We start from the raw sequence: 24,802 nt of genomic DNA on the forward strand, positions 1-24,802 counted from the left end.
GTAGAGCTACATTTTGTTTTTTCATGCTCTTAATTTGTAACTCGTTTCTTCATTTGCAAATATTAGATGTGTATATTTATTAATAGCAAGGATTTACTTTGTTGAATAGGTCTCTAAATAGGTGCCTACTTGTGTTGCTTGGATAGTGGTAATATATGGAGTGGTGCCGGGCTACGAAAAACTGAAAATGCTTGTGTATTAAATTTATGTGGTTACGTCACCAAAAAAATTGTCCCAGAGATTTCGAGCTACAAAATGGAGATTTATTATGTCGTGACCTTTTTGGTAATACACATCCTTGCTTCCAAAAAGAAACAGAAAAAAGGACTGAAATTATCTGGTATTTAGCCAACTGCTATGTACCTCTTAAGTACTCCCAGAGTATCATTCTAATTTATAAAATGAATTTCCTAATACTAAAATCCTACAGAGTATTTTATTCGATATTGCATTATAATATTGCTTAGTAATGTTTAATTATAAGGGTTTATATTTCTATTTGTATATGATAGGCAAAATTTATTCATAGAAATAACAAAATGACCAATATATTTTTACGAGTACGACTACGAGGAGTCAACAATAAATTGTATTCTTGTTCTTTTGGAAACAAGGCATAAGTATTATAACTAATGATGAAAATCCAGTGTAGAATGGGGATGTTAAAAAATAAAAAAAACACTAAATGAACAGGTAACCCTGACAATTTGAAAAATGTTTTGGAGGAGAAAACGTTTCATTAGATCAGTGACAATCATCTGTGACAAGGAAGGAAAAAGGAGAAAATTATATAAAGAAGATTTGCTAGAATTACTCCGATTTCGATACCCAACACTTCTTCGAGTCCAACAAGGAATTACAATTATTACTCTGCAATAAATAATCAAGTTTACGCTCTATTATGAGCACACTCGAATTTTCTAACAGGTTTTTAATATAATTGAATCTATTTAGGAATAGATTTTCACTACTAAATCATTAAATAATTATTACATCTACTAAGGAAAAGAAAATTCATTCTTCAGAATACTAATTCGAAAAAAACAGCCCATCTAAGAAATACACCGGATATTAATCACTGATTATAATTTATCGCTCTTTTATGCTAACTACAACAATGACGTAGTTACTAAGTTCTATAGAGTATTCATTATTTTCTTCGTTTTATTAAATTCAATCCTAGCTAAGAGTGAAGAAAATAAAAAGATGCCTAGGACCGTAGGAACGATGTATCGGTCCTTAGGAGCATTGAACATGTCGTTATCTTTATTTTAACACGCAACCTTTCTTTCAAAAAGAAATAGAATAGTGACCATAAATCATCTCGTATTTAGCCAAATAAGTCGTTCACACAAATTTCTATTTATCTCTTATTTACTCTCAGGTTATCACGGTCATATTATTTCTTCACAATTTTTTAAATTAAATAATTATAAATTTCGTAATATTAAAATCTTACATATAGTCCAAGAGCCTGCCACGGAAGATTTTACCCCACAAGGTACAGACAGTGACAAGGAGATTTAAAATCCAAATTATCCCTGGCTGACAAAAAAATTAACGTTCTAGGTGTCATAAGTAATGTCAACGGGTAAAACATTATGTACCTTATGGGTTGAAATTTTCCTTGGCAGGCTCCGAGACTAATAGTATTTTATTCGATACTAAATTACAATGATATTGCTTTGTAATATTTTATTAAAAGCGTAGATATACATTTGTATTTGTGTACTCTAGCCAACATTTCTTTATAGAAGTAATAAATTGGCTAATATAAATAAACGACGAGGGATCAATATGAAGTTATATTCCTGTTCTTTTGGAAACGGAGCATAAGTATAACTTATTATTTTGTCTATTTATGAAAAGGAATAAATTATGAAATAGCCATGACGTATCAGTTGAGATGAGGGAACGGATAGCTCACAAAAAAAAACAAATACTGTTCCAACACTACTAACAAAGCAAAAAGGATTTTTTTTATAACGTCTTAAAATTTCTGAGCTATCCTCAATAAAAATCCTGTAAGTGTATATTTATTACTCTGAACGACTTTCTTTTTTTTAAATCTGAGGAGGAAATGACAGGGTTTTATTTGACTTATTAAAATGGATCCCAAAGAATCCAGTGGGAACTTGGTATGGAAATAAAGTAAGGATATGATAAATCAGAAATATTTTTCTTCACCCTCCACCCCCTTTGGACTCAAAAACATAGACAGAATTATGTGGGACACATATAACAACTAAAATTAGATTGGAGAAGGTATTTGAAATAAAAGTGTTGAAATAGGTCTCCGTGGAGTAGGAATGCACGGTGATCTGATAGCTCCATAACGGTGTCTACATCGGATTGGCTAATGATTTTGTTGGAGCTCTTGAGTGTGACTTTCTAGATCTCTTGTTTAAAGAGGCAATCTCTGTAGCTTTAGTTCGTAAATGAACGGACTCTTGGGGAAAACTTGAATATTTGGATCGAATTTGATGAAACTATGTATCTTGACTGAAGATATTCGTTGGCTAAGCGTGGAAGCCGTGGGAAAGGAGTTATTGGGGCTCAACATCACTGAAGTTGGGATATCCAGTGACGAGGTGAAGGAGGTACATACACACAAATATGTAAATAAAACAAACAAAAAATTGCTTAATAGATTACAGTTAATTTCCTTGATATTTTTCTTGGTTATTTTTTGTCAAAATATTGGATGCGTGACACTATTTGTTGCTTACATTTTGCGATGAACTATGTATCTACGTAATAGCAAAATCCAGCTGTTTTTGGGGGAAACAAAAATACTATTTTAGTTACCTATTTACGAAATAATGAAACATTTGTAAATGAAATAATTTATTCATTAAAATAAGTAAAAGAAAACGTCAATTCCTGGTCACTCAACGTTCAAATATTTTGAACTTTAAAAGAAGGTTAAACTAACCCACATTATTTTATATATACAAATATTGTGTTACAGCATTTGGGGAAATTTTCCTACAAGGGGTCTAAATATATTCTTACAAAAAAGAATTATTTTGGGCTTAATTTATACACAACTACATCTAAGTTTTTTTTTAAATTATTATTATTCAATTTGATATCTAGAAACATTATTAATAATCATTAAACAACAAATGTTCAGCCATGTTTTTATTATTACAAGAAACAATTTTTTCTCTTAATGGAATGTGTTAAACACTTTTTTTTTTTTTTTTTCATTCCGATTTTTGTACTAGATAGAAGAAATGTTTTAAATGTCAAATTAATAAATGAAAAAGCTAACATCATGAAATGAGTGAATAGAAAGTGCTCCTAATAATCTAAACATCAATAAACAAACTCTTAGTACTATAGATGTCTTCTTCACTCAACAATAGCTTCGGTCTCTCAGCTGAGCTGACTATTTGATCGTCATTTCTAAAAATCTACCCTATTATTCAGGGACTAAGCCTAGAGATCCCTGTACATAATCAATATCGTGGCGATCATCGTCAAAGGACGCTTCATTTTTGAAGGAGATCCTCATTTGCTCAATCCTTGATGGCGATTGTCCATTAGGATGATGATGTATTGCCTCATTTAAAAGTGCAAGTAATTGATTTAACACCCTCTGTCGCGTGAATTCCTCATTCCCTTCCTCATCTTGAGCCTTGCAAAATAACATAATGATAGAAATACGTTGATAGACAAATGATTCAAGATTTCTTACATGTTCAGTGCTCATATAAAGAGCGGATTTGATCGTTTCATTCGCTTGGTGTAGACACTCATTCACGGAATTTTTCAATTCAGAAACATTATGCAGAGTTGACTCCATATGTGTAACGGATTCTTCTTGCTCCTTATACGCAACAGAAGTAGCTTTTAATTGTGTCTTTAAGCACTCAATTTCTGCCGCATTTGTAGCTAATTTGGATTCAAACTCACGGCGCTCCTCGTAGAATGAATTCAATTGAGCCAGTTGTTTCTTTTGTTCTTTAACTTTCTTCGATAAATCCTCTATGACTTTAAGCCTGTGTTGTTAAGTAGAAAGATTATTAGTCTCAAATACCTTTGAAAGTAGTAATATCATAATCCATTAATCTGATTACCTATAAGTGTTTTGTTTGATCAACTTTTCCTTTTCCTTCAAGAGTAGTTGGCTATGCTGCTCCTTTTTCCAAAGTTGACTATCCTGAGTACTGCATTTCTTTGTTACACTTGAGACTCGATCTGAGAGTTGAAAGACTTGGGCTGAAAGGTTCACGTTTTCTCGAATGGTCCTTTGAGTTGTTGCAGCCATTTGAGCATGACTTGCCTTTCGGAATTCTGATGCAATGTTCTCTAGTTTAGACATCATATCTTTCTTGAGTCGGTCTTGTTCGATGATATGATTCCGCTCAATAGAATATATTTGATTCTCATACTCTGATTTTTGATCATCCATTTTCTTGTTCTTTAATGAGTTAATGTTGTAGTTTAATTAACGTACCACTGGCTCCCCTCCCCAATCGTAGTCATAGACCTGCATTGGTCAAATATGTATAATATATTTTTTAACGACTCACCTGATCCTCAAACTTATTCATTAGCTGCTCTCTCTGAATCCGAAACTCTTCCAATGCATCCAACTTTTTAGTGAGCACCATATTATCTGATTCCATTTGTTGTTTAGAGTGTGAAAACTCAGCTTCAAGATCAGTGATTTTAGTCTTATAGTGTTCAGCATCTGCGGAATGAACACTCTGTAATCCAACAAGACGTGCCTGAAGCTCACCAATCTGATCTGTTCTTTGATTTAACATTCGCTTCAGGTAAGCAACAACATCTACTTTATCTTCACGAAGTTGATGGTATCTGCATGAAGGTACATAATTAATATTGTTTCATTAGTTGAAAAAATAACACTTAATTAGGCATAAATAAAACTGACACTCGTGAAAATATGTATAAGTCTATTTTATTAATTAACAATTTCACCATTCTAGATCAAAAAATGTCATGTGATGTAAATAGATTGAAATTAATCATCCCTTCAATCCCCTAACTATAAAAAGTACTTTAGTTTTTCCCTATAACCCTCAGAGCCTTGATATTTTTAAGTTTCAAAGCTTTTTTATATGCCTTGTATTGAAGATAGAGATAAACAATATAAAAATATTTCAAAGCTGAAAGTTGAAAGGCTCCAAAATCATTTTTATAATATCCTTATCACGTTTATAATGATTTGTTTAAAGTTGAAGATTTGCGTTATTTTTTCAGAGGATCATTGTCCCAAGAAGAATAAATCTGTAAAACGTAAAAATATATCAATTAATAGCTGAAAGTATGACCTTTAAGCTTTACAAAGACTCGTTTCAAAAACACTCTATGCCTTTGTCAATTCGAGATAAGGCCATCCCAATGTTTAAAAAATACAACTCCTTTTTGAATTAATGAAAGTATATTTATGTCTGGCCCTAAAGAAGGACAGAGACGAAAGAAAGATAAACAGAAAGAAGTAGAGAGTTAAAAACTTTTACTACAAAAAGAAACGGAATAAATGACTAAAATTTGGAAGTAGTTTTTTTCAACCATGGAATTATTCAATAGTTGCTGTTGAGAATAGTTCATAGATTATTATGAGTTTATTCTAATTCAACCAGTCAACGCACAGAACACTGATAAGAGGAAAAGAAGCAGAAAAAACGACAGCTGACACCACAATATAGTGTAATTTTTGTGTTATTGAGGCAAAACCGTGGGATAACTCAAAAAGTGTTAAAGTAAATCCTCCTTGAGAGTAGATTTCCGAATCCGGGATCGGTATTCAATAATAATCAATGATAAATTAAATTCCATTTGACATTTTTTCTTGGATATATAATGAATTATAATTAATAAATTGTGCTGGATTAAAGCTAAATACTTCTCTGTTAAATCCTTATTATTAATTTCTAATGAGTTGATTGTTTGAACTCTTCTCTCTAGCTTCTCCTCTAAGGATTTGATTTGAATACCAAACCATTCCTTATCAACTTCGGATATTTTATCTCTTAGTTCCTCTCCCTTTGAGCCTCCATCACTTTGACCCTTTTTATTTTTTACTTTTTTAGTCATGACCTAAGGAAAATTTATCTGCTTCCAAGTGTTGACCGAATTGAGGTAAATAAGAGTTTAATCAATAGGTGAGGTTTGTAGATATTTCATATTTTTCCATAAGAATAGAAAGTAAGGGAAAGGAGTAAGAAATTACCTGTTGAACACATTTTATACTTTACTTCCGTATGATTCTGATGCTTATTTAATATTTTGAATTTGAAATATAATATTTGTACTTGTAATAGGACGATTAATTGGAATTAGGTATTGGAGAATTTGGTACTTTTTCTGGAATCGGAAATTGGAGAATAGGGTGATTTTTCTGTTATCGGCATCAGGAAAATAAGGTGAAATTTTCAATTCTCCTATTCCAATTCTTATCTATACTTGTTTATTAATGGTATATAACTATTTATTCCTTGTCTAAGTTATGAAGAAAACAATTGTGAAATATTTCCGTCAAGATACAGGAAACAATCATTTTAATTAATTACTTTAGTCCTGTAATTTTACTAGCGGTAGTACCCAGCATTAGCTGGAGTAATTAGGCGACGTCTAACAGGCAAATTTTGATTTAATAATAGGTAAGATAACTCCCCAAGAAATCCTCAATGTTACTGTCCCTTTGTCAGGAGCACATTCAAGCGGGGAAAAAATAATATGATGGGATGAATGATGAGTACTTTAGTCTCTAGAGCACTCACTAACAATAACCAACAAACCAGTGCTCCCCGTATGCTAAATAAAAAAAGGCGTGAGAGAGTTCATTAATTTTTACATAGCAACGTTTATATTTGATTTTATACCTTGTGACTTTTTGTCATAGTTACAGACAAACCTTATTTTATTAATAGGATAAAATATCAAATTAAAAAAATGCTCGAAAACAAAGAAAAAACCAATTGAACCCAAAATCAATGTAAAAAAGTGTTCCAACCCCAAGCAGCAATTGTTATTTTAGTGCAATAAGTTTTGGAAATGTAATGCATGTTGTCTCATATCTGGGAGAGGTACCGAACTTTTCTGAACGTGTAAGGTCATTTTACTGTGCCGGCTTACCCATTAGACTCGCTAGTAGTTGTCTTAACATTAGTTGACCTACATATAGAGATAGGACAGATCCGAAATAACCGGGTACGTTAGAAGTAAACTTGTATTATCCAAATAAGATCTAAGACCCAAACCATGTTCTGGTACTCGAATTTTACGGATCATAAATACTTAATGCATATCCAAATTATAAAAAAAAATATATTATCTATATTGAACATAGCATTTCTATTTATATATTTTGTTGAATGCTTGGAGCCACATATTCATAAAGGGTTGCATTGTGTAGTTATTCCACACGGTGTTACCACACTAACACAAAAATGTAACTATAGTTTTTGCCAGCTGGCGTTGTTTCTTCTTCTTTTCATCTAATCAGTGTTCTTAACATACATTGGCTGGATACGAATTAGTTCTCATTAATCTGTGAATAATTATCAACCATTATTTAATAATAATTACATAGATTGAACTAACTACCAACTGACTTTGACCCTTTTTTCTGTTTTTTCAGATAAGTGGCTGCATTTTATTAAGGTCCGAACTTTGGGTAAAATGATCATTCGAGGCAAGTACCGTTGGATATTGATCCGAAAGGTGCCCAAAATTTACTCGAATATTTATATTTCAAGATTGAAACCGACCTGAATCTGAGGAAATGATCTATCTAAGTAAAAATATGATAATATATAGAATATTCTAAAACTAAAGTGTTATAATAATGTTGGGATCGGATGTAGAATCGGACTTTTTTTTAATTGCCTCATCACTAATTTGTAAATTTATATATAATATAGAAAAAATAATAAACAACTTACAAGTCCCAGTAACACGTTTTAACGATTGGAAAAGAGGGATATATTTATTCCTTTCTTCCATTGATCAAACTACTACTCTGTAAAACTAAAGGGTTTCTTGGAAGGGTGTACCTGATTCAACTTGAAGATAAGAAGTATATAATAGACATAGTGGTGGAAAAAATGAACGATGAGTTTTCAACCTATTTTAAAAATATCAATTGGCGAAAGGAAGTTGGTAAGAGGATAAGATTCATAAATATATATTCGTAAAGTTGTATAAAATAAGACCTTTTTACTTGTTGGCAATTTGAAGAGTGGTTTTTTTATAATTTTCTAAAGCTTTCATCATCTGTATATATACGAAATAGAGTTTGTACTTAAGTATTCTGTATGAGTTGCCACACCGTTGGATCTAAGAGACTGACACTTAGCATGGGTATTTTTTTAACCTGGTCAGATTAAGACAGAAGGGTAGATTTTTGGGGTCTCAAATTTGGGGGGCTTATTCTATACCCATAAACACAAACATTGTTTTTTTTAGCTCAAGGAGACTAGATAAGGGGTTGTTGCATTATAAATAAAAAAGTGACTGCGGTCTTTAAGAAAAACTATATGAATAAGAACATTTTCTAAATTTATTCAAAATCAAAAAAGTTATGGGAAAAAAAAAGAAATCAGTGAAAAAAGCAGTTTTGTTTTTTTCAATTGCAAGAAAAAATGGATTTCCAATTGAATATTGGATTTGTTGATACTAAAAAGTTTGTAAAATTTGTCTGGAGATTTGTTTTCATATAAATATGATACATAGAATAATTATTTAGAAAATGACATATATTTCTGTTAAACATAAATTTTATTTTTTTCTCTTTTTTTCATCAAATGGCAATTTTCAATTTTTAAGAAGAAATACCAAAACACAATACATCTTGTATTTAAAATATTAGACACTAACAGTACCATAGAAATTTTTCAATTTTCTGAACATTTTATTGCATAATTTCTACAATATTTGCAAAAATGAGCCAGTTATCGAGAGTTATTTTTTCGACAACATTATTCTACAACTTTTTTGTTTTTGCAAGTACAAATTTTTTATTAAGTAGGGTTGGGTTTCTAATTAGAATGTCAATAAATGTTTTTTCAACTTTTTTTTTTTTGCAAAATTTGTAAAAAATAGTTTTTGCAATTTTCTTCATGAATTTCGGTTTGGTAACTTCTCGACAAAAATAAAAATGGACTTCTAATCTAGACAAACTTTCTGATGGATATATGATGCGTATTAATTATTATAAATCTTACAAGCTTTGAAGACTTGAATATATATATTATTTAAAGTTTATAACACAAATTTAAATTTATAATAATACATATATTAATGGAACAGATTTTGAGCAATTTGCAAAGAAGATGGGATACCAAAAACAATAATTAAAAGAAAAAAGTTTTCTTTTTAACGAATTTTACAAGATACTACTACTACAGGAGGGGGATTAAGGGGGTTTAGACACGTTGTCATAGGCATGTCAACAATGGAGTAATTCCACCGTATACATTCTTGTTATACATGGGTAGGGATTTGTGTTTATTTCTTTAGTCTCATTGCTGCTTGCAGCTGATTTAAAGAGGGTCATGAAATCTAATCTGTTTTACTCTCAAACATTCTTCTAATTGTCAGGATCACTACGTTCCTTTTAGGTTTCTTTTATTTTTACACACTGGCAGGTCATATTCTATAGAATTTTACGTATTGGACTTTTTCACAAAATGTATCATTGTTATAAAATTATAAGTGGACAGTATTTTCTACTTTATTATACTTAAAATAGGCACCTTTACATTTATAACTTTTTACTTACTGATGTGCAGAATAGTGGGCCGCAGATTAGCATTTTTAAGCACACAAGTCCCAGATCTTTGGAATTATGCATTCCGCCCCGTAGCATTTTATCTAGTTAAGATATTATAACAAAAATGGACAGGCACATACGAGGGGGGTCTGAAAAGTTTCTGACATCAACGAGAAGATGCCAGCACTCGTAAATAAAAGATAGTCACATCTATCTAACTTATTTTCGCTTAAGTTTCAGCCAGTTGGGATGTGCAGTTATTAATAATAGTCTTTCGAGTAAGTTGATGTGAGGGGGTTCGTAAAAATGGACAAAATCTAGTATCCCTCTGTTGGTGCAGTTAAGGGACCATAAATCTGAGTTTTGACGCCTATTAATTTCTGTAGATGAAACTTGGATACACCATAATACGCCCAAAACAAAAATATAGTCCAAAAATGAAATCAAATGAAGATGCAATCCCCTTCCTGAACAATTATTTTGCAGAAAAAAACACTGAGTTACAGAGATCACGTGGAGAACATGGAGACTATGTTGGGAAATAAAAATATAGTTCAGAAAAAATGTCTTACATCTTTGTTAGGTCGGAAATGTTTCAGACAACTCTTTTATGTTTTTAGTCATTTCTTGCCCTATATACTTCTTTAATACATTTTATTTCTATGTATTTAATTGAAGTAAAAAATTTATTTAATTTATCTTCATTCTGTCTAATGGCGCGTGATATATACTATATGTATTTATTTTCTTATATTTGTCAGATTTATACATAATACTTGGACCCGTTCATTTTCTTTGAACGACTTTGGATTTTTGAAAAAAAAAAAATCCTAAAAATTTAATATTTTAATTTTTTTTTCCAAAAAAATTTAATATTTCAATATTTTAATTTTTTCCAAAAAATTTTATATATTAATTTTATTGTAGATTTTTGTAATTTTTTTCCAAGAAATATAATTCATGGATTTTTTAAATTGTTTCAGAGCCCTTGGAAGTACTTGCAGGTGGAAAGGTGGTACTGAACATACCACAATGTAAGGAAGTTCAAAGGATCAATCGAGAGAAAAATGTTACAACTGCTGAGAAAGCCCTCAACGAAACGAATCAGCAATATAAAAAAAAGGTTGAAAATTTGAAAAAAAGGTAATTATATTTTTATGATTTGATAATATCATTTTTCCCCCTAAAAAGGTAATAGAACCCCCCAAGAAAATCAAAGTAATTCCCAACTACTAGCCTTAATAAAATCTTATGGAGGGATGAAAAGGGATGGGGTCAAATATGTATGTAATTGTATTCGCAATAACTGAAAAACTCGAGCAAACTGTACAATTTCAAAAAATGGTAAACATAAATAATTGTAGTTTAATATCATATGCTCATAAACAAAGTCAAATTTGATATGGAAACTTGAAATTCGCATAATTCTAATAGTCATATTTAGTTACAAGCGGGGGTATCCGGCATTGCTCGGAGTTATTAGGTGTCCAAGACAGACAGACAATTTTTTATAGTTTTTTTTCGTGTATATTTGCTATTTTATGTTCATTACACTTTAAAAAAAAAAAAGATGTTTTCCTAAATGTTGGAAAAAGTTTTAATTAATCATTTTTATACAAAATATTAATTTTAGAGGACGACTGTAAAAACATTTTTTAAAGATTGTTTAATTAGTTATTTCTTATAAATTTATCAATTTTAACGATATGTTGCCTATTTTTATGAAAGAATTATATTTTTTTCATATAAAGGTAAAATTTACTCCTTCAAAGGCTGTTTCAACCTCTAAACCTTAATCAATATAGCTCAATTTTAATATTTCTTCCTTTTTTATGATTAGGAACATGTTTGAGCCATGTCCTTCTAGCAGTAAAATATAAAATTTTAAGAAGCAGTATTATATTCATGTACAGGGTGATAATAACTTCGTAAATATATATGCCTTAGTTTATGAATTAAGTATAAATTTATTAATTAGTATAGACTTTTGTGAAAATGATAAAATTGTAATATAGATTAATTGAAAATCTTTTGTATGAAATATCCACCCTTTTCCCGGATTAAATGGTGAGGACAAATCAGAAGCAGCACGAATAAAGTTGTTGACCGTTGAGGCCATCCACAACGCCTAATATGACTGTCTTTTAGGCAAGACAATTAAAAGACTCCCTAGGTAGCTCTGCAACATTACTAGGTATCGGAAGCCGCCCAGTTTTATAGTCTGCACAAGCGGAAAGAAACTACCCCTCATTTTCATTGAGGAGAGAGTGAAGATCAATTAACACGTCAACAAGTTAACGTTGGTCGACAAGATTCTTTCCTGGATGTAGTGCACATATGTTGATGCCCCTTACATCTTCAGCCAAGACGAGGCACCCTCTCACACAGCAAAAAGCACACATCAACCCTGAATTGAATCTCATTCACTTTTCTATGTGATCCATCCTTCAGAACAGGGCTTGTACCAAGTACCACCCACAAAAGACAGTCTGAAGCGCGTCCTTATCCTGGAGTGGGCCAATATCTCCGAATAAACTGTTCGTGCTGCCTCTGGGTAAGTGCTTCTTCATCTCCACCACCTAATCCAGGCGAAGGATGGCTATTTCGAGCAATAGCTTTTTTTATAAATAATTATATCATTTTCACAAAAATTTATGCTAATTATTAAATTTTAATTGAATTTATAAGCTAAAACATATCTTAAAGAACTTATTTGTCACCATGTATTTTCATTTGAACCCATCTTTGTTCTAACTTGAGTTGTTTCAAAACTCAAATTCATTTTAATTACAAAAGAAAGCCACTTTCATTCTATAGTCTCAATTAACTATTATTATTATGTTGAGCTATTAAAGTATCCACATAAAATTCAAAGCTTTTTGGATTAAGCTCCTATAAGAAATTTTTCATTTGCATGCAAAGATAATTGCATGGATGAACTCCTTAAAAAACTATGAAAAGGAAAATGGAAAACAAAATATAGATTGGGGGAAAAAATTACTTGAAATTTGTTGCCGCCCTAGGTGTTTAAAATTATTTGTCGCAAAGGAAATCTCGTTTGAGAGATGATTACTATGTTCAAGTACTATGTACATATGTTTATTTTGTCAATCTATGAAGGATTGAATGTGTATATATAATTTTTTCTTGAGATGGAGTTCTAAAATGATGCTTAATATCCAATCAATATAAAATGCAGAAAATATGTAGTTTTCAAACATACTATATAACTTCATAAATCGGAGGGGAGAGAAGGGTTGTTGTACAACAAGGCTACTTCGTATCTAGCAATGATATAGGCAGGAATTACTTTGATGTTGATCCTTGATTCTTCTCTGAGTCCAACAATGTTTATCTGTATATATGTTAAATGCCGGGTACTAACGCTAATAATTAGAAATAATGAATAACAGAATACTTTCGATATCTTTAATCTTTATTTCAATTTCATTTAACATTTTAGAGAATGAAAAAAATTGTCCATCACTTATTCAATGTCTCCCCCATAAAATTTTGAAACGTTTTTGACTTTTCCACCAACTTCATTTGTAGCCATTAATATTTATGATTCAGAATGAAAAAAATCTTTGCATCTTGACGAAAATATTTAAATTGTATCTCAAAATGTTTGAAGATAATGTTAATGATAGATATAAATCTTAAAAAGTAAAATTAGATTTTAAATTAATTCGTCTATAAAATTGTTGTTTTTTTTCTCCTATTTTTGGTATTGAAATTAGTAAAAGTGTTGTATCGTTCAGTAAGATTTTTTTAATTATGGGACCATGAAATACAATTTGAGTATTCAGCGAATTGATACAATTTGACTAAAATGATATGTGATATGTTCTTTTACAAAAAAAAAAAAAAATTAAAAACTTTTTATTTCTTGTGAAAAAGTCAAAGAAAGTTGATTGAACTTAAGAGACATCTAACGACTAAAAAATAAGATATGTATGTGATCCAAACAATCATATTTCCTCATTAAAAAGAAGAAGATATCATATATAAAATAATGAAAGTCACTCTAGATTGGGCTTAGCAAGGAGCTTGAGTAGGTAAATCACAGGCAGTGAGTGCTCTAGAGACTAAAGTACTTCCTAGCTCGACACATCATATTAAAATGATTAATAATATTATTTTTTGATTATTGAGAAGAGAAAGTCTAATTATTGAGTAGCTACGTGCGAGAGTGCTCACAAAGAAACGGATAATAGCACAGGATGGGTTAAGGAGTTATTTCCTATATTATTGAAGCTACGTTGACCCATAATTACTTCGGGCAATTGTGGATACTAATGCTAGTTATTAATAATAATCTTTTTTTTTTTTTTAATTGGCTCAGACAAGAAAATGAAGTGTTCAACGTTAAAATAACTCCTTTGGCACTTTAACTCGAATCATATAGAATGTACAAAAGTGAGCTCCTTGATGGTAGTGTACTCGGGATATTTGCATCATCTTCCTAGTTTAGCTACTGACATAAATCATTACAATCATGACATAATTTAATGAAAAATATAGCTATATTCATGTAGATCGAATAAATTGAATGGAAGTGATGATTTCGGTTTGTTTATTTGTTGTTTATCATTTTATTTTTATTTTTTTATTTCACCGTTCATTAATATGTTAATACATACATAAACCCGGAGCTAATGCGTATATACAGATACATGAATAAACATTATAGTTTAAATGTTTAGCTCCGGGGTTGAACTTACATCAAAATTCTAGGTTTTGTACAATTAAATACATGAACAAGTAATATCTATATCTATTTATAACTATTTCCCAAGTTCACTCGAACCAGTATCCTTATGAGAGGAATTATTTTTTTATAACATTTGTATATCCCTTGCCATTTGTTTTTTAATTTGAAATCTCATCCGGGAGTCTTTTGGGAGGTTTTAGAGATTCCATCATTGCAAATGTTCCGTTTACATTTTCTCAACTACCAGAACCCTATAAGAAGAGTACGTCACAAGATTTTAGCGCCCCGTTGTGACAGATATCAAATGGGCCAAAAAGAACTTAATACAATAAATGAATACTTAAAAAAATAATTTCATTGAGCTTAATTATTATGAAAAAATGGAATACTAATAGTATTTTATACTAACATACTAAAAACACAGTAAAAAATAAAATTTTATGACATTTGGCGACATTCATATACGACTTAATTAGTGGAACCGCTACTTCAGATACTGAGTTTACAATTTCTTGAATTAATTTAAATAAGATTTGAATAAAGCCTCTATTTTTGCAAATTGATCCAAACAGTTCTTGGCGCAATAGAATAATTGACAACATATAGTTCATCAACGAATATTATCTGAAGTGAATTCTCAATGGTATTATTAGACCAAAGACAGATTTTGGAATTTGAAGACTTGCAATTTAAAAATTTTATATGGTTTGAATTAAATACCGAAGAAAGGCGCAATTTAAAGACTTGAACTTTGATTCTGCGTCCCAAATTTTGACATCTTTCTCTTTCAACTCCTTCTTTAATTCCTTTATTTCTGCTTCATAGACTCCAAGTTGGATTTATATGTTGGTATTTATTTCCCTTAGATGTTTTACCTCAGGAGAAATATCTGTAATACAGCATAAAATTACCCTTTTCCAACGATAAAGTAACTATTGCAAAAAAAAAAAAAAAATTATTATAAGAAGTTTTATTCATTTAATTGTTGATGAAATTAGATTCATGTTCACTAAGTCTATTTCTCTATTTTCGGAAGTAGAAGGTTCCAAATAAGGAGGGAAGTATGTATGATCCTGAAATTGTGGAGATCTTTTTGACTTGAAATTAGAAATAAAAAAGTTGCTTGAGATTTCCTTCATTATTAAATTTTCTTAGCATCACCATTGTTCTCCTGAATAAAATTGGGTTTGTTGGAGTTTTTTGTGAGCCTTGGAACTTTAGGTTTTAGATGTTTGAGCAATGTTGGCTTGAGAGTTGGAATTCCTTATTTCTTCAAAATGTTTAGAGTACAATCGAGAATTATTTTATGGTTTCCAAAGATTTCATTTCATTTTTGTGTTCATCCTCTCAGCTCAAGAACGATTCCTGTAATCCACGGCGCGTGACAAGAGGGCATACTTGGGATATTTTAACAAAATAAATCGACTTTGTAGAATTGTTCACCTAAAACATAATATTAAATTTTGAATGTTTTGGGCCGTGACTAAACACCTGAGGAAGTCAAAGAGAATACAAGCCCGGTGACGTAACTCTACTTATATGGCTCTGTCAACTACTACTCATATACATATAGGTACAACCTTTCAGATGAAGAGAGGAATAAGAGAAGAAGAAAGAAAAAAGGGAACAATCCCAAGAGATGATTTAAATCCACAAAGGCGGACCCCTAATAGATAAAAGTCATAAATAACGCTGATAATGGGGTCTCCTGGCATCTAAGACTCTTTTTAGACTTATAAAAAGGTCCAAACACACCTATAAACTGCACAAATCGAAATTATTGTTACTCCACAAAAAAAATGAGGTCTGCACGCAAACCATAAACTTATATTTTTTTCATCATTTTTCAAAGTTTATCTGATTCAAAAATCGATCAAACTATTTCATAAAAGGAAATTATGTCATCAAACTTAAATATGGAAAACAGGTCCCATACCAAAATAGTTTTAAGTTAAAGATTCACAATCTTTAACATTATGAAACTTTTGTTTCATTTTTTTGCTTGTATTGCGTTTCCTTTTTCTTAACACTTTCCATATTTCATTATGATCTTCTAATTCCAGAATTCGACAAGTCAAACATGATCAAGATAATTTGAAAAATAATCTAGTCAAGTTTAACAATTTTGTACGAGAAAAGCAGAGCAAAGTATCATTCGAAAATGCTAAAAAGGAAGAGGAGTTGTCAGAGCAGCGTTTCTTGGAACAACAATTTGAAGAGACGAAGGAAAACATTATTTTACTAAAAGATCAAAAAGTGAGCCAATATTAGATTTCCTAAACTAACCCTTTGTAACGGAAGTTTATAAAATTGCTCCAAATATGTTTACAATGGATTTTATAGATGAACTTTTCAGGAATATGCTCTTGAAGTGTCCTTTAGAATAAATGCAACTTTTTTTTAAAAGTTTAACCATAAAAAAAAGGGTATTCACTAACAGAGGTTTAATAAATGAGCTTTAACTGAAAAGTATTTTAATTTTTTTTTTTTTTTTTTTCAAGGAAAATATAAAGGACTTGGTATCTGTCAAAAAAGGCTTTAAGGAATATCTTCAAAAATTTGTAGAGCATGAGATATCGCGTAATCGCTATAAGGATATCGATGAGATGATGAAGAGATGTGAAACCCTCATCACTACTCGAGAAGATCTTTTAAAATCCTTGAACAGTATCAAAGACCAGATAAAAGAAAAGGCAAATAGATTAGATAATCTCAAAAAGGAACATGAAGAGCAAATCATACAACTGAAAAAGGAGCAAGGGGATTTGAACATCAAATACAATGAAAAGAGAAACAAAAAACGAAGCTCAAAATTATTCAGGAAAAGTGTATCAACGAGAAGGTTCAGAGGAGTCTCCTAATGGCAAATATTAAGCTTAGTCTTCAAACCCTTTGGCAATATGTTCAATCAAGAAAAGTGAGGCTTTGTTTGATTCATTATTATCTTACTATACCCTGTATTGGTCGGAGTTATTAGGTGGCGTCCACAAACAGACAAGCAAACTCTGTTATAATAATATAAATATGTACCCCCCCTTTTTTTTTTTTTTTTTTTGATTTTATATGACGCCCTGACCTTTTGTAACACACACTTCTACATAAATTGACACTAATTGCACATTCAAAATATAATGCTGACAGACAGACAAACTTTTCCTTCAATGATATAGATTCTCCTTTGATTTATCTACAGGTCATCCTTCCAATAAATGTCATTTCAAAAGGAGAATTAAGGAAACATCGAGGAGTTGATCCAATGGGAAAGAAAAGTATTGTCGAAGAACAGATTTCCTCTGTTCTAGCCCACATAATAGATCTGAAAGTTAGTAATGCATTTGAATTTCGAGATTGTCATAATTACTTAAATGTATATATATATATATATTTTTATAGATAGTAATTGATATCATTGAGAAAACAGAGGATGTTGGCAATTATTTAGCTCCAATACCAACAGATTGATCATACGGATATTGACCTAACACCATTCATGTCAACGGCGTAGTTTACTTACATATACCGGGTGTAGTAAAGGTCCAGATACAATTTCCGCTTCAACTTTAATAAGAACTAGCTTATAAACTAATAATGACAAGACAAATAAAAATTGGTCGACATATTGTAAAAATACAGATATAAATTTCATTCAATAACAGAGCCACTTAGAGCAATAATTTACTCAAGGCGCAATCGGAAAATAAAGTAGAGAGTCTTAACAATATCCGAGGACAATGAGGTCCATTCATTCGTGATGACGCGTTTCAAGAAAATGACACTATTACAGGAGGTTAATATTTTATTCTAAGCAAAAATTTTATAGAACAAAAACCTATTTTTCATTTAATCGGTCTTATACTCTAAGACTGTTTCTTTAAAGGCAGATTAAATTTGATTATCGTCATTCATAACTAATGTTTCATTAAGACTAAATCCAAGGATATGTTTAATACAAATCGTTTAAAGTAAAAGTTTAGGCTTAAATATTTGTCACAAACTTAATATTTTTAATTATTCTCAATATAATCCACTAGATGTTATTCATTCACGATAAATTGAAGCTAAGACTTCAAATAAGTATATATTTAATTGAATTATTAAATTGCATTCCATTTCCCGCGGTACATGATCAACTCAAAGTCTGTACTATAGAGTTTGTACAAAGCAGAGGGGATCAACGCATTTGTATTTTGAAGGACTCATTTACAGAATCTACAGAAAATCTATGGTAACCCGGACTTAGCGGTGTCTCAAAATAAATTGCAAAGGTGGGTGAAAGCCACATAGTGGCAACGTACCCATTTCGACTTAATCGAGCCATTGTTATGTCCAATCGAAAATAGAAATACACTTCTTATTGCCCATGATGCCAAAAACTTAAATTAAATATTTTTAATTAAAAAATAAGACTATTTGTATAATATAATCAATTTTTGTTTTGTTCTAATTTAATCGTATAGGTCTTCTTCGACACTAACTAATAATTGTCATTCCTAATCTATCCAATTCCATAGCATATATAAAATCCAAGCCTTTTCGTAGGCAATTCTTGAAATAGTTATATTTTATACAAAAAAAAGATTAATAAGTATATATCGACAGAATTAGGTTGAATTTACAGTAAAAGAGCACGGTTTTGTTGCATTTTTTTCTGAGAACAAGCTTAATCTCGGTGATTCATAAATTAATTAAAAAAGTTGCTAAGTATCCATTTTCAAACATATTACATCAAGCACCAAATCCTAGAAGAGTGAGAATTAGAAAAAAAATCTTGTTGTGTTTAAGCATGATATACCTAAGTGCATTATGGAGATGTAAAAACTGAATGATATAGTTGATTGCAGAAAGTTAAAAGAGTTTATTGAAGGATGAGATAGTTTAAGACTAGAGGTAAATAATGAAGTACTGTGTCTCATCTTTGACCCGTAACATCCTCTAAAGGGAGAATACAAGAAGTATACTAGATAATATAGGAGTTTATTCTAATACAAAATAGATCAACTAAATACAGATAAGAGTTGAAGATGTCAGGAATCTTCACAGTCCACGGAGTTGAACATCAACCCTTATCCGCATATTTCATCCCTTTAACACCTCACTAGGCGATTTACCACATTCAAATAAAGGAATCTCGATAAAGAAACCATAAATATATAATATTATTTAATTGATGAGTTAAAATTCTTGGTTATGAGGGAATGTTCACTAGGGCATTCAACTGAGGGTAATACAGAACTAAATACAACACTCCCCCCTCACTATTTTCATGTTAAGCAGGGTCGGAACTTCGAAATCATCAGCTTGCATCCATAGTCCTACCAAATGGTGCATCAAAATACTCTTCCTCACCAGTTTCTAACCTCTAGCACAGGATCCCCCTCTTAATCCAATAACTTTTCATCATCTCACTCCACTTCTCCTCTGAAGCTGTTAGTCGTAAGTCAACTTCATTCTCAGCACATTGGAAGAGACATTTTCCAAAAAGATGATTAGGACCAGTGATAAGTAGTTTTTAACATCTTACTCGAGCCACTAAAAGATATTGGCCATTGCATTGCTTGAAGAGTCAGACTCCTACGACATAATATGAAAACATTGAAAAAGGCTCGAGACAGGCATACTGCTTACACGAAGTAAACAGAACGTATCCCATGTCCATCAAGAACAGAAATTAAGAAGTGCTTACTGCCTAACATCAACAAATTTATATTTATTGTTGTTATTCGACTATTTAGTGATTATATGGTCCTTACTTTTGATAGAAGGGAATTCTTATATAATATATACATAATACCCCAAAATGATACCACGCTAAATTGAAGCAAGCTGAAATGATCCGCACCGAACAAAGGCTCGCTCAAAAGATGCATGCTAAAAAAAAGCGTGCCAAAATGAGTGGACACGGGTCTTTCCTTATATAATCTAATAATAAAAGAGTTGTAAGAATTACTCTATCATAATTTATTTAAAATAAATTATTAATACAAAAATTGAAACTGACAATTAAATCAATATAAATATAATTGAAGCCCCTATCACGGATAAATGAATTCTTTTTAGGGTCATACATAATTTAATAATAATATTAAAAAGCTTTCACACTATAAAAACACCTTCAGAGAAGAGATAAGTCATCAATTCATTGATACATAATCATCAAACCACATACCAAAATCCAATCCTCAACATGAACAAGGAATTCAACAAGAACCTGTTCATGAACACTACCACCTGTTCTGATGTCCGTGGACATTTAAGTGGACAACAACTCCCTGCCTGGGTTCAAGGAGTTCTCCTCTACAACGGTCCCTCTGGAGGTCTTTGCAACACTTCTTCTAGAAATATAGACTCTGGTTACTCATCCGTCTCCAGAAAGCATTGGATGGACGGACTCTCCATGATGAGTTCCTTCAAAATCCAGGAAAAGGGAAAATACATCACTTTTACCAAAAAGAATCTCAGATCCGATGAATACATTCGTGAGCATGAACGGGGAAGTAGCTCAGGACATCACTCAACCTTTTCCTCTTCCAACATTGAGTACAGCACTCAAATGGTGGATTCCAATAACTACCAAATCTCTGTTTACCAATCACCTGGCCCAATGAGAAGAAACATTCGTAGATTTAAAGGTGAGGGGTCCATGTCCAACTACAGATCCAGCAGCATGGAAAAACTCATGATGGAGGAGGAAGCTAGAGATAACTGCAACTCCTCTTTCTACCAATTCGGAGATCTCCTACTTGCAACGAATGATACCTCCTTTGAGCGTATTGTTGATCCTGATACCCTGGAAACTGGTGATCTTATTGATATGTCTCACTTATTCAACTTGAAGAGTGTTCGCCCTCTCAAGGATCACAATGGAGACTATTACAATTTGACTGCCTCTGTTGTGACTGGGAACAAGTATCATTTCATCAAGTTCAAGAGGCCATCTCCTGAAGTCAATTACAAGGGAGATAATTTCCCCACTGAAACTAAATTCATCTCGACTATTCCATCTCGATTTCCTCATCATATTGGATACTTTCACTCCTTTGGTATGACAGACAATTACTTGATATTCTGTGAACAGCCCATGGTATATGATGTAAACAAACTCAAGCAACACAAGGCTCAAGGTAAATCCTTTAGAGACTGCTTGGAATGGATGCCCGGAGAACGCAATCATTTCTACATTGTGGACAAGAACACGGGTCGCAACATTGAGATCAACTATGTCACTGACAGATCCTACTTCTTCTTTAACTTTGTGAACTGTTATGAATCTGGTGAGCACATAATTGTGGACATGCTTACCTATGATGGTCCTGAGGTCATGGATTCAATGTGGGTAGAAAAGTTAAAGTCTTCTGGATCTGACTTTTATGGAGACAGCTCCACCTCTCGCCTTATGCGCTTTGTTTTGCCACTGAACTACATGGACCAAGGAATTGACTTGAACTTTGGACAATGGAATGAAGCCACTGCTATTCGTAGTAATGACGTGATCAACATCCGCCCCAAAATCATAACTCGAGAGTACGGAATGGAGAGCCCAAAAATCAATCCCCACTTCAACTTCCGTAGATACGGCTATACATATGTTGTCGGATGGATTCATGGTCTCAACCCAAGAAACAGTTTCTCCAACTCTATTACAAAAATTGATGTGGATACTGGAATGACGAAAGTCTGGAAAACTGGCGATGAGTTTGAGCATCCAAGTGAGATTGTATTTGTTCCCGATCCTTCTGGATCCTGTGAGGATGATGGTGTTATCATTTCTTGTGTAACTAACTCCAGAGATCGTCAAGGAAGCTACTTGGTCTTTATTAATGCGTGCAACATGCGTGAGATAGCCAGAGCCAACTTTGATGAGGCAATTCCTTTTGGAGCTCACACTCACTTTGTTCAGAGATTCTTCTAATTACAATTCTAAATGTGATAATTAACTTGATTATTAAAAAAGAGTATACTCAAGTGTATATTTAGATATTGTTAAAGATACATTGGAATAAATATTTATGAATACGTTAAGATATGTCCATTCATTGTTGATTACCCTTGTAATAAGTGAGGTATAAGGTTTATTGAGCATTAAAATATGTAAAAATTTATGAATAACATGGATTGTGTTATATTGTGAAACTGTATTGTTCTCAACTTATTTAGGGAGGCGTCCATAAACAAAACTGGATCTATTTGGCTTACAGCAATCCCTAAGCATTGCATTAAAGGCATTTTAGTTCATATAAAGTAACAATGTAGTGTGCAATTTCCTCTATTGTAATTGTTGGTCCTATGTTTTTATGGAGAATTGTCTATTTTTTTCGTTTCCTTTCCTGACAAAAGGAACATTTTCTTGCACTTTAACTTTTTTGAAATTTTACCTAGTCTTGAGTTGAGCGGTGTTATATCTTCTTATATTTTTAGTTCTTCACAAGTATTCCCTCCATTCTCACAAGTTTAATTAGATTCATTTCAAGATTTACGTTAATGCATGATTAAATTAATTCATAAAAACTTTATAAAAATGATGTTGAAATAGGTTTTGGCTATGAATAATAAAATATTGAAAAGTTAACTTAGTCTACCGATCGGACTCAATTACACCTAGTATAGCACCATCAAATTGTAGACCTACTTAACTTAATGTTAAGTTACAATAAAAATGTATTCTTATTTGAAATCTTCACATAAGGGACAATGAATATACGTTGCCTTAATATGAATATCTATAAATTACATTAAAAAAAGTTAGTACAGAAAATATAGAAAAAACCCCGTAGTTTCTCTCATTTTCAAAGTGAAATTGATGTAGCTTAAGACTATCGAATCTGAATTGAAAATTTCATTTCTTAAATTTAAGTGAAAAAACAAAATAGAAAACTACTACTTGTTTTTGATTTTCGAAAAATTAAAAGTACGACCCACCCTAATAGATATGCTCTGTTTCCAAAAGGATATAACTACAATTTCTCGTTGATCCATTGTTGCATATATATATATAGTTTTATATATTTATTGGCCATCTTATTATTTCTGTGAAGAAATTTTGGCTATCATATGTAATTAAAAATGTATAGCTATGCTTTTAAGAAAATATTACAATGTAGTAGGATCAATTTAAATTCAACATGCACCGAAGGATTAGTTACTTCCAGACATTTCTTAATTGTGTCGTCCTAGGCAAGATCTCGTTATATTTGGTCGTAGTATTTGGAAATCTATAAAAATGGAAATGATCTTGAGCTGTATTTGAATCCAACTGTTTTGAGTCCAAGTCAAGTCTGAGTCAGAATTAAGACATCATTGTTACTTTTTCTTTTAACTTCATTATTTTTTGTTTATTTAACGATCCTAAGTTATAATGCTTTAACTCCCCCTAAAATTAAAATTAACATAAAAAACTTTTCTTGCCTTTTTTTGTTTATATTTAGTTAAACTTCATATTTATGTCAGACACTGTAACTGGAAGGGGGGGGGGAAGGGGTAAGAGGCCATTTTCCCCATTTTTGAATAAATAAAGATTTAAAGTTATTAAACTAATTTGCCTATAATTATTTCATGTCCTTTGTCAATATTTATGTATCCTCTCCCACTTTCTAACTAATAAGAGCGCCAGTTTTGTCACCGGGAGAGTGAATAATAGAGCAATGCCTTCCTCCTTGTCAAATCTCCCCCACCCCTCATCCAAGAAATAAATGATTAATATCACTTTTGTGAGTATTTACAAGGCTCTGACATAATCTACATATACAAAGTATCTCTAACAAGTAATATTAGGTACCGGTACTTTACGTCATCTCTAGTTCAAGTTTTTTCGTCCTCAGAAAATATCTGCTATTTATTGTATGAAAATATTAGAGTAAAAATCTTCAAAATTTTATATCTAAATTAAAAAATACATAACCTTAATCTGGATCCAACGTTACTTAGCTCCAAATTTTGGATGAAATACTCATAAAATTTGTTGAATCCATTTGTAATATTTAGTGTTAATAACTTCAATTTTCTATCATTTGTCCCTAATGATTTGTTGAATCCATTTATAATATTTAGTGCAGTTTGTTATTGTTATTTTGTTTGACTTTCTGTGTATAGCTACTATTAAATTTTCTAATTAATATTTTTCGATTAGAATTAATCACTTTTTATTTGTATATTTTATTTTACCCATATTTCTTTAGCTTAATTTCACAAATATACGTTATAATACTTTAATTTATAAATTTACTAGTAGTTAACTTAAAAAAAAAAGTTATTGCTAAACTTCAAATGAACCATACAATCAGTACGGGAACATGTAAAAATAACTTTAACTTTTGATTCCCTCACACTAGTTTGCCGGATTA

General features: G+C 31.4%; 3 protein-coding genes across 3 annotated transcripts; 2 read left to right on the forward strand and 1 right to left on the reverse strand.

Annotated features, from left to right (window-relative positions):
- Positions 1–3,061: 3,061 nt before the first annotated feature.
- On the reverse strand, positions 3,062–6,119 carry LOC121120531 (cilia- and flagella-associated protein 157). The gene is made up of 5 exons (XM_040715415.2): positions 5,882–6,119; positions 4,542–4,830; positions 4,086–4,429; positions 3,704–4,007; positions 3,062–3,643 (listed from the first exon to the last, which is right to left on the reverse strand). The coding sequence occupies exons 1-5, from the start codon at positions 6,070–6,072 to the stop codon at positions 3,428–3,430; spliced, it is 1,344 nt and encodes a 447-aa protein (XP_040571349.1). The 5' UTR covers positions 6,073–6,119; the 3' UTR covers positions 3,062–3,427.
- Positions 6,120–8,084: 1,965 nt separating this feature from the next.
- LOC121120540 (uncharacterized) lies at positions 8,085–18,093 on the forward strand. The gene is made up of 6 exons (XM_040715425.2): positions 8,085–8,139; positions 10,735–10,894; positions 16,529–16,721; positions 16,967–17,382; positions 17,659–17,787; positions 17,859–18,093. Exons 1-4 carry the CDS (start codon positions 8,085–8,087, stop codon positions 17,324–17,326), a joined length of 768 nt encoding a protein of 255 aa, XP_040571359.1. The 3' UTR covers positions 17,327–17,382; positions 17,659–17,787; positions 17,859–18,093.
- A 2,498-nt stretch (positions 18,094–20,591) lies between these two features.
- Positions 20,592–22,484, forward strand: LOC121120559 (beta,beta-carotene 15,15'-dioxygenase). The gene has a single exon (XM_040715438.2). It carries the CDS (start codon positions 20,650–20,652, stop codon positions 22,372–22,374), a length of 1,725 nt encoding a protein of 574 aa, XP_040571372.1. The 5' UTR covers positions 20,592–20,649; the 3' UTR covers positions 22,375–22,484.
- Positions 22,485–24,802: the final 2,318 nt, after the last annotated feature.

This window comes from Lepeophtheirus salmonis, chromosome 1 (assembly GCF_016086655.4).
Source record: "Lepeophtheirus salmonis chromosome 1, UVic_Lsal_1.4, whole genome shotgun sequence".
Classification (NCBI taxonomy): Eukaryota; Metazoa; Arthropoda; class Copepoda; order Siphonostomatoida; family Caligidae; genus Lepeophtheirus; species Lepeophtheirus salmonis.

Coding starts and splice junctions, on each gene's coding strand:
- LOC121120559 (XM_040715438.2), top strand. CDS start 20,650: ATGAACAAGGAATTCAACAAGAACCTGTTCATGAACACTACCACCTGT.
- LOC121120540 (XM_040715425.2), top strand. CDS start 8,085: ATGAACGATGAGTTTTCAACCTATTTTAAAAATATCAATTGGCGAAAG. Junction 8,140..10,734: donor CAATTGGCGAAAGGAAGTTG/GTAAGAGGATAA, acceptor AAATTGTTTCAG/AGCCCTTGGAAGTACTTGCA. Junction 10,895..16,528: donor GTTGAAAATTTGAAAAAAAG/GTAATTATATTT, acceptor TTCTAATTCCAG/AATTCGACAAGTCAAACATG.
- LOC121120531 (XM_040715415.2), bottom strand. CDS start 6,072: ATGACTAAAAAAGTAAAAAATAAAAAGGGTCAAAGTGATGGAGGCTCA. Junction 4,831..5,881: donor AATAAGGATTTAACAGAGAA/GTATTTAGCTTT, acceptor ACCTTCATGCAG/ATACCATCAACTTCGTGAAG. Junction 3,644..3,703: donor TTTATATGAGCACTGAACAT/GTAAGAAATCTT, acceptor TTATTTTGCAAG/GCTCAAGATGAGGAAGGGAA.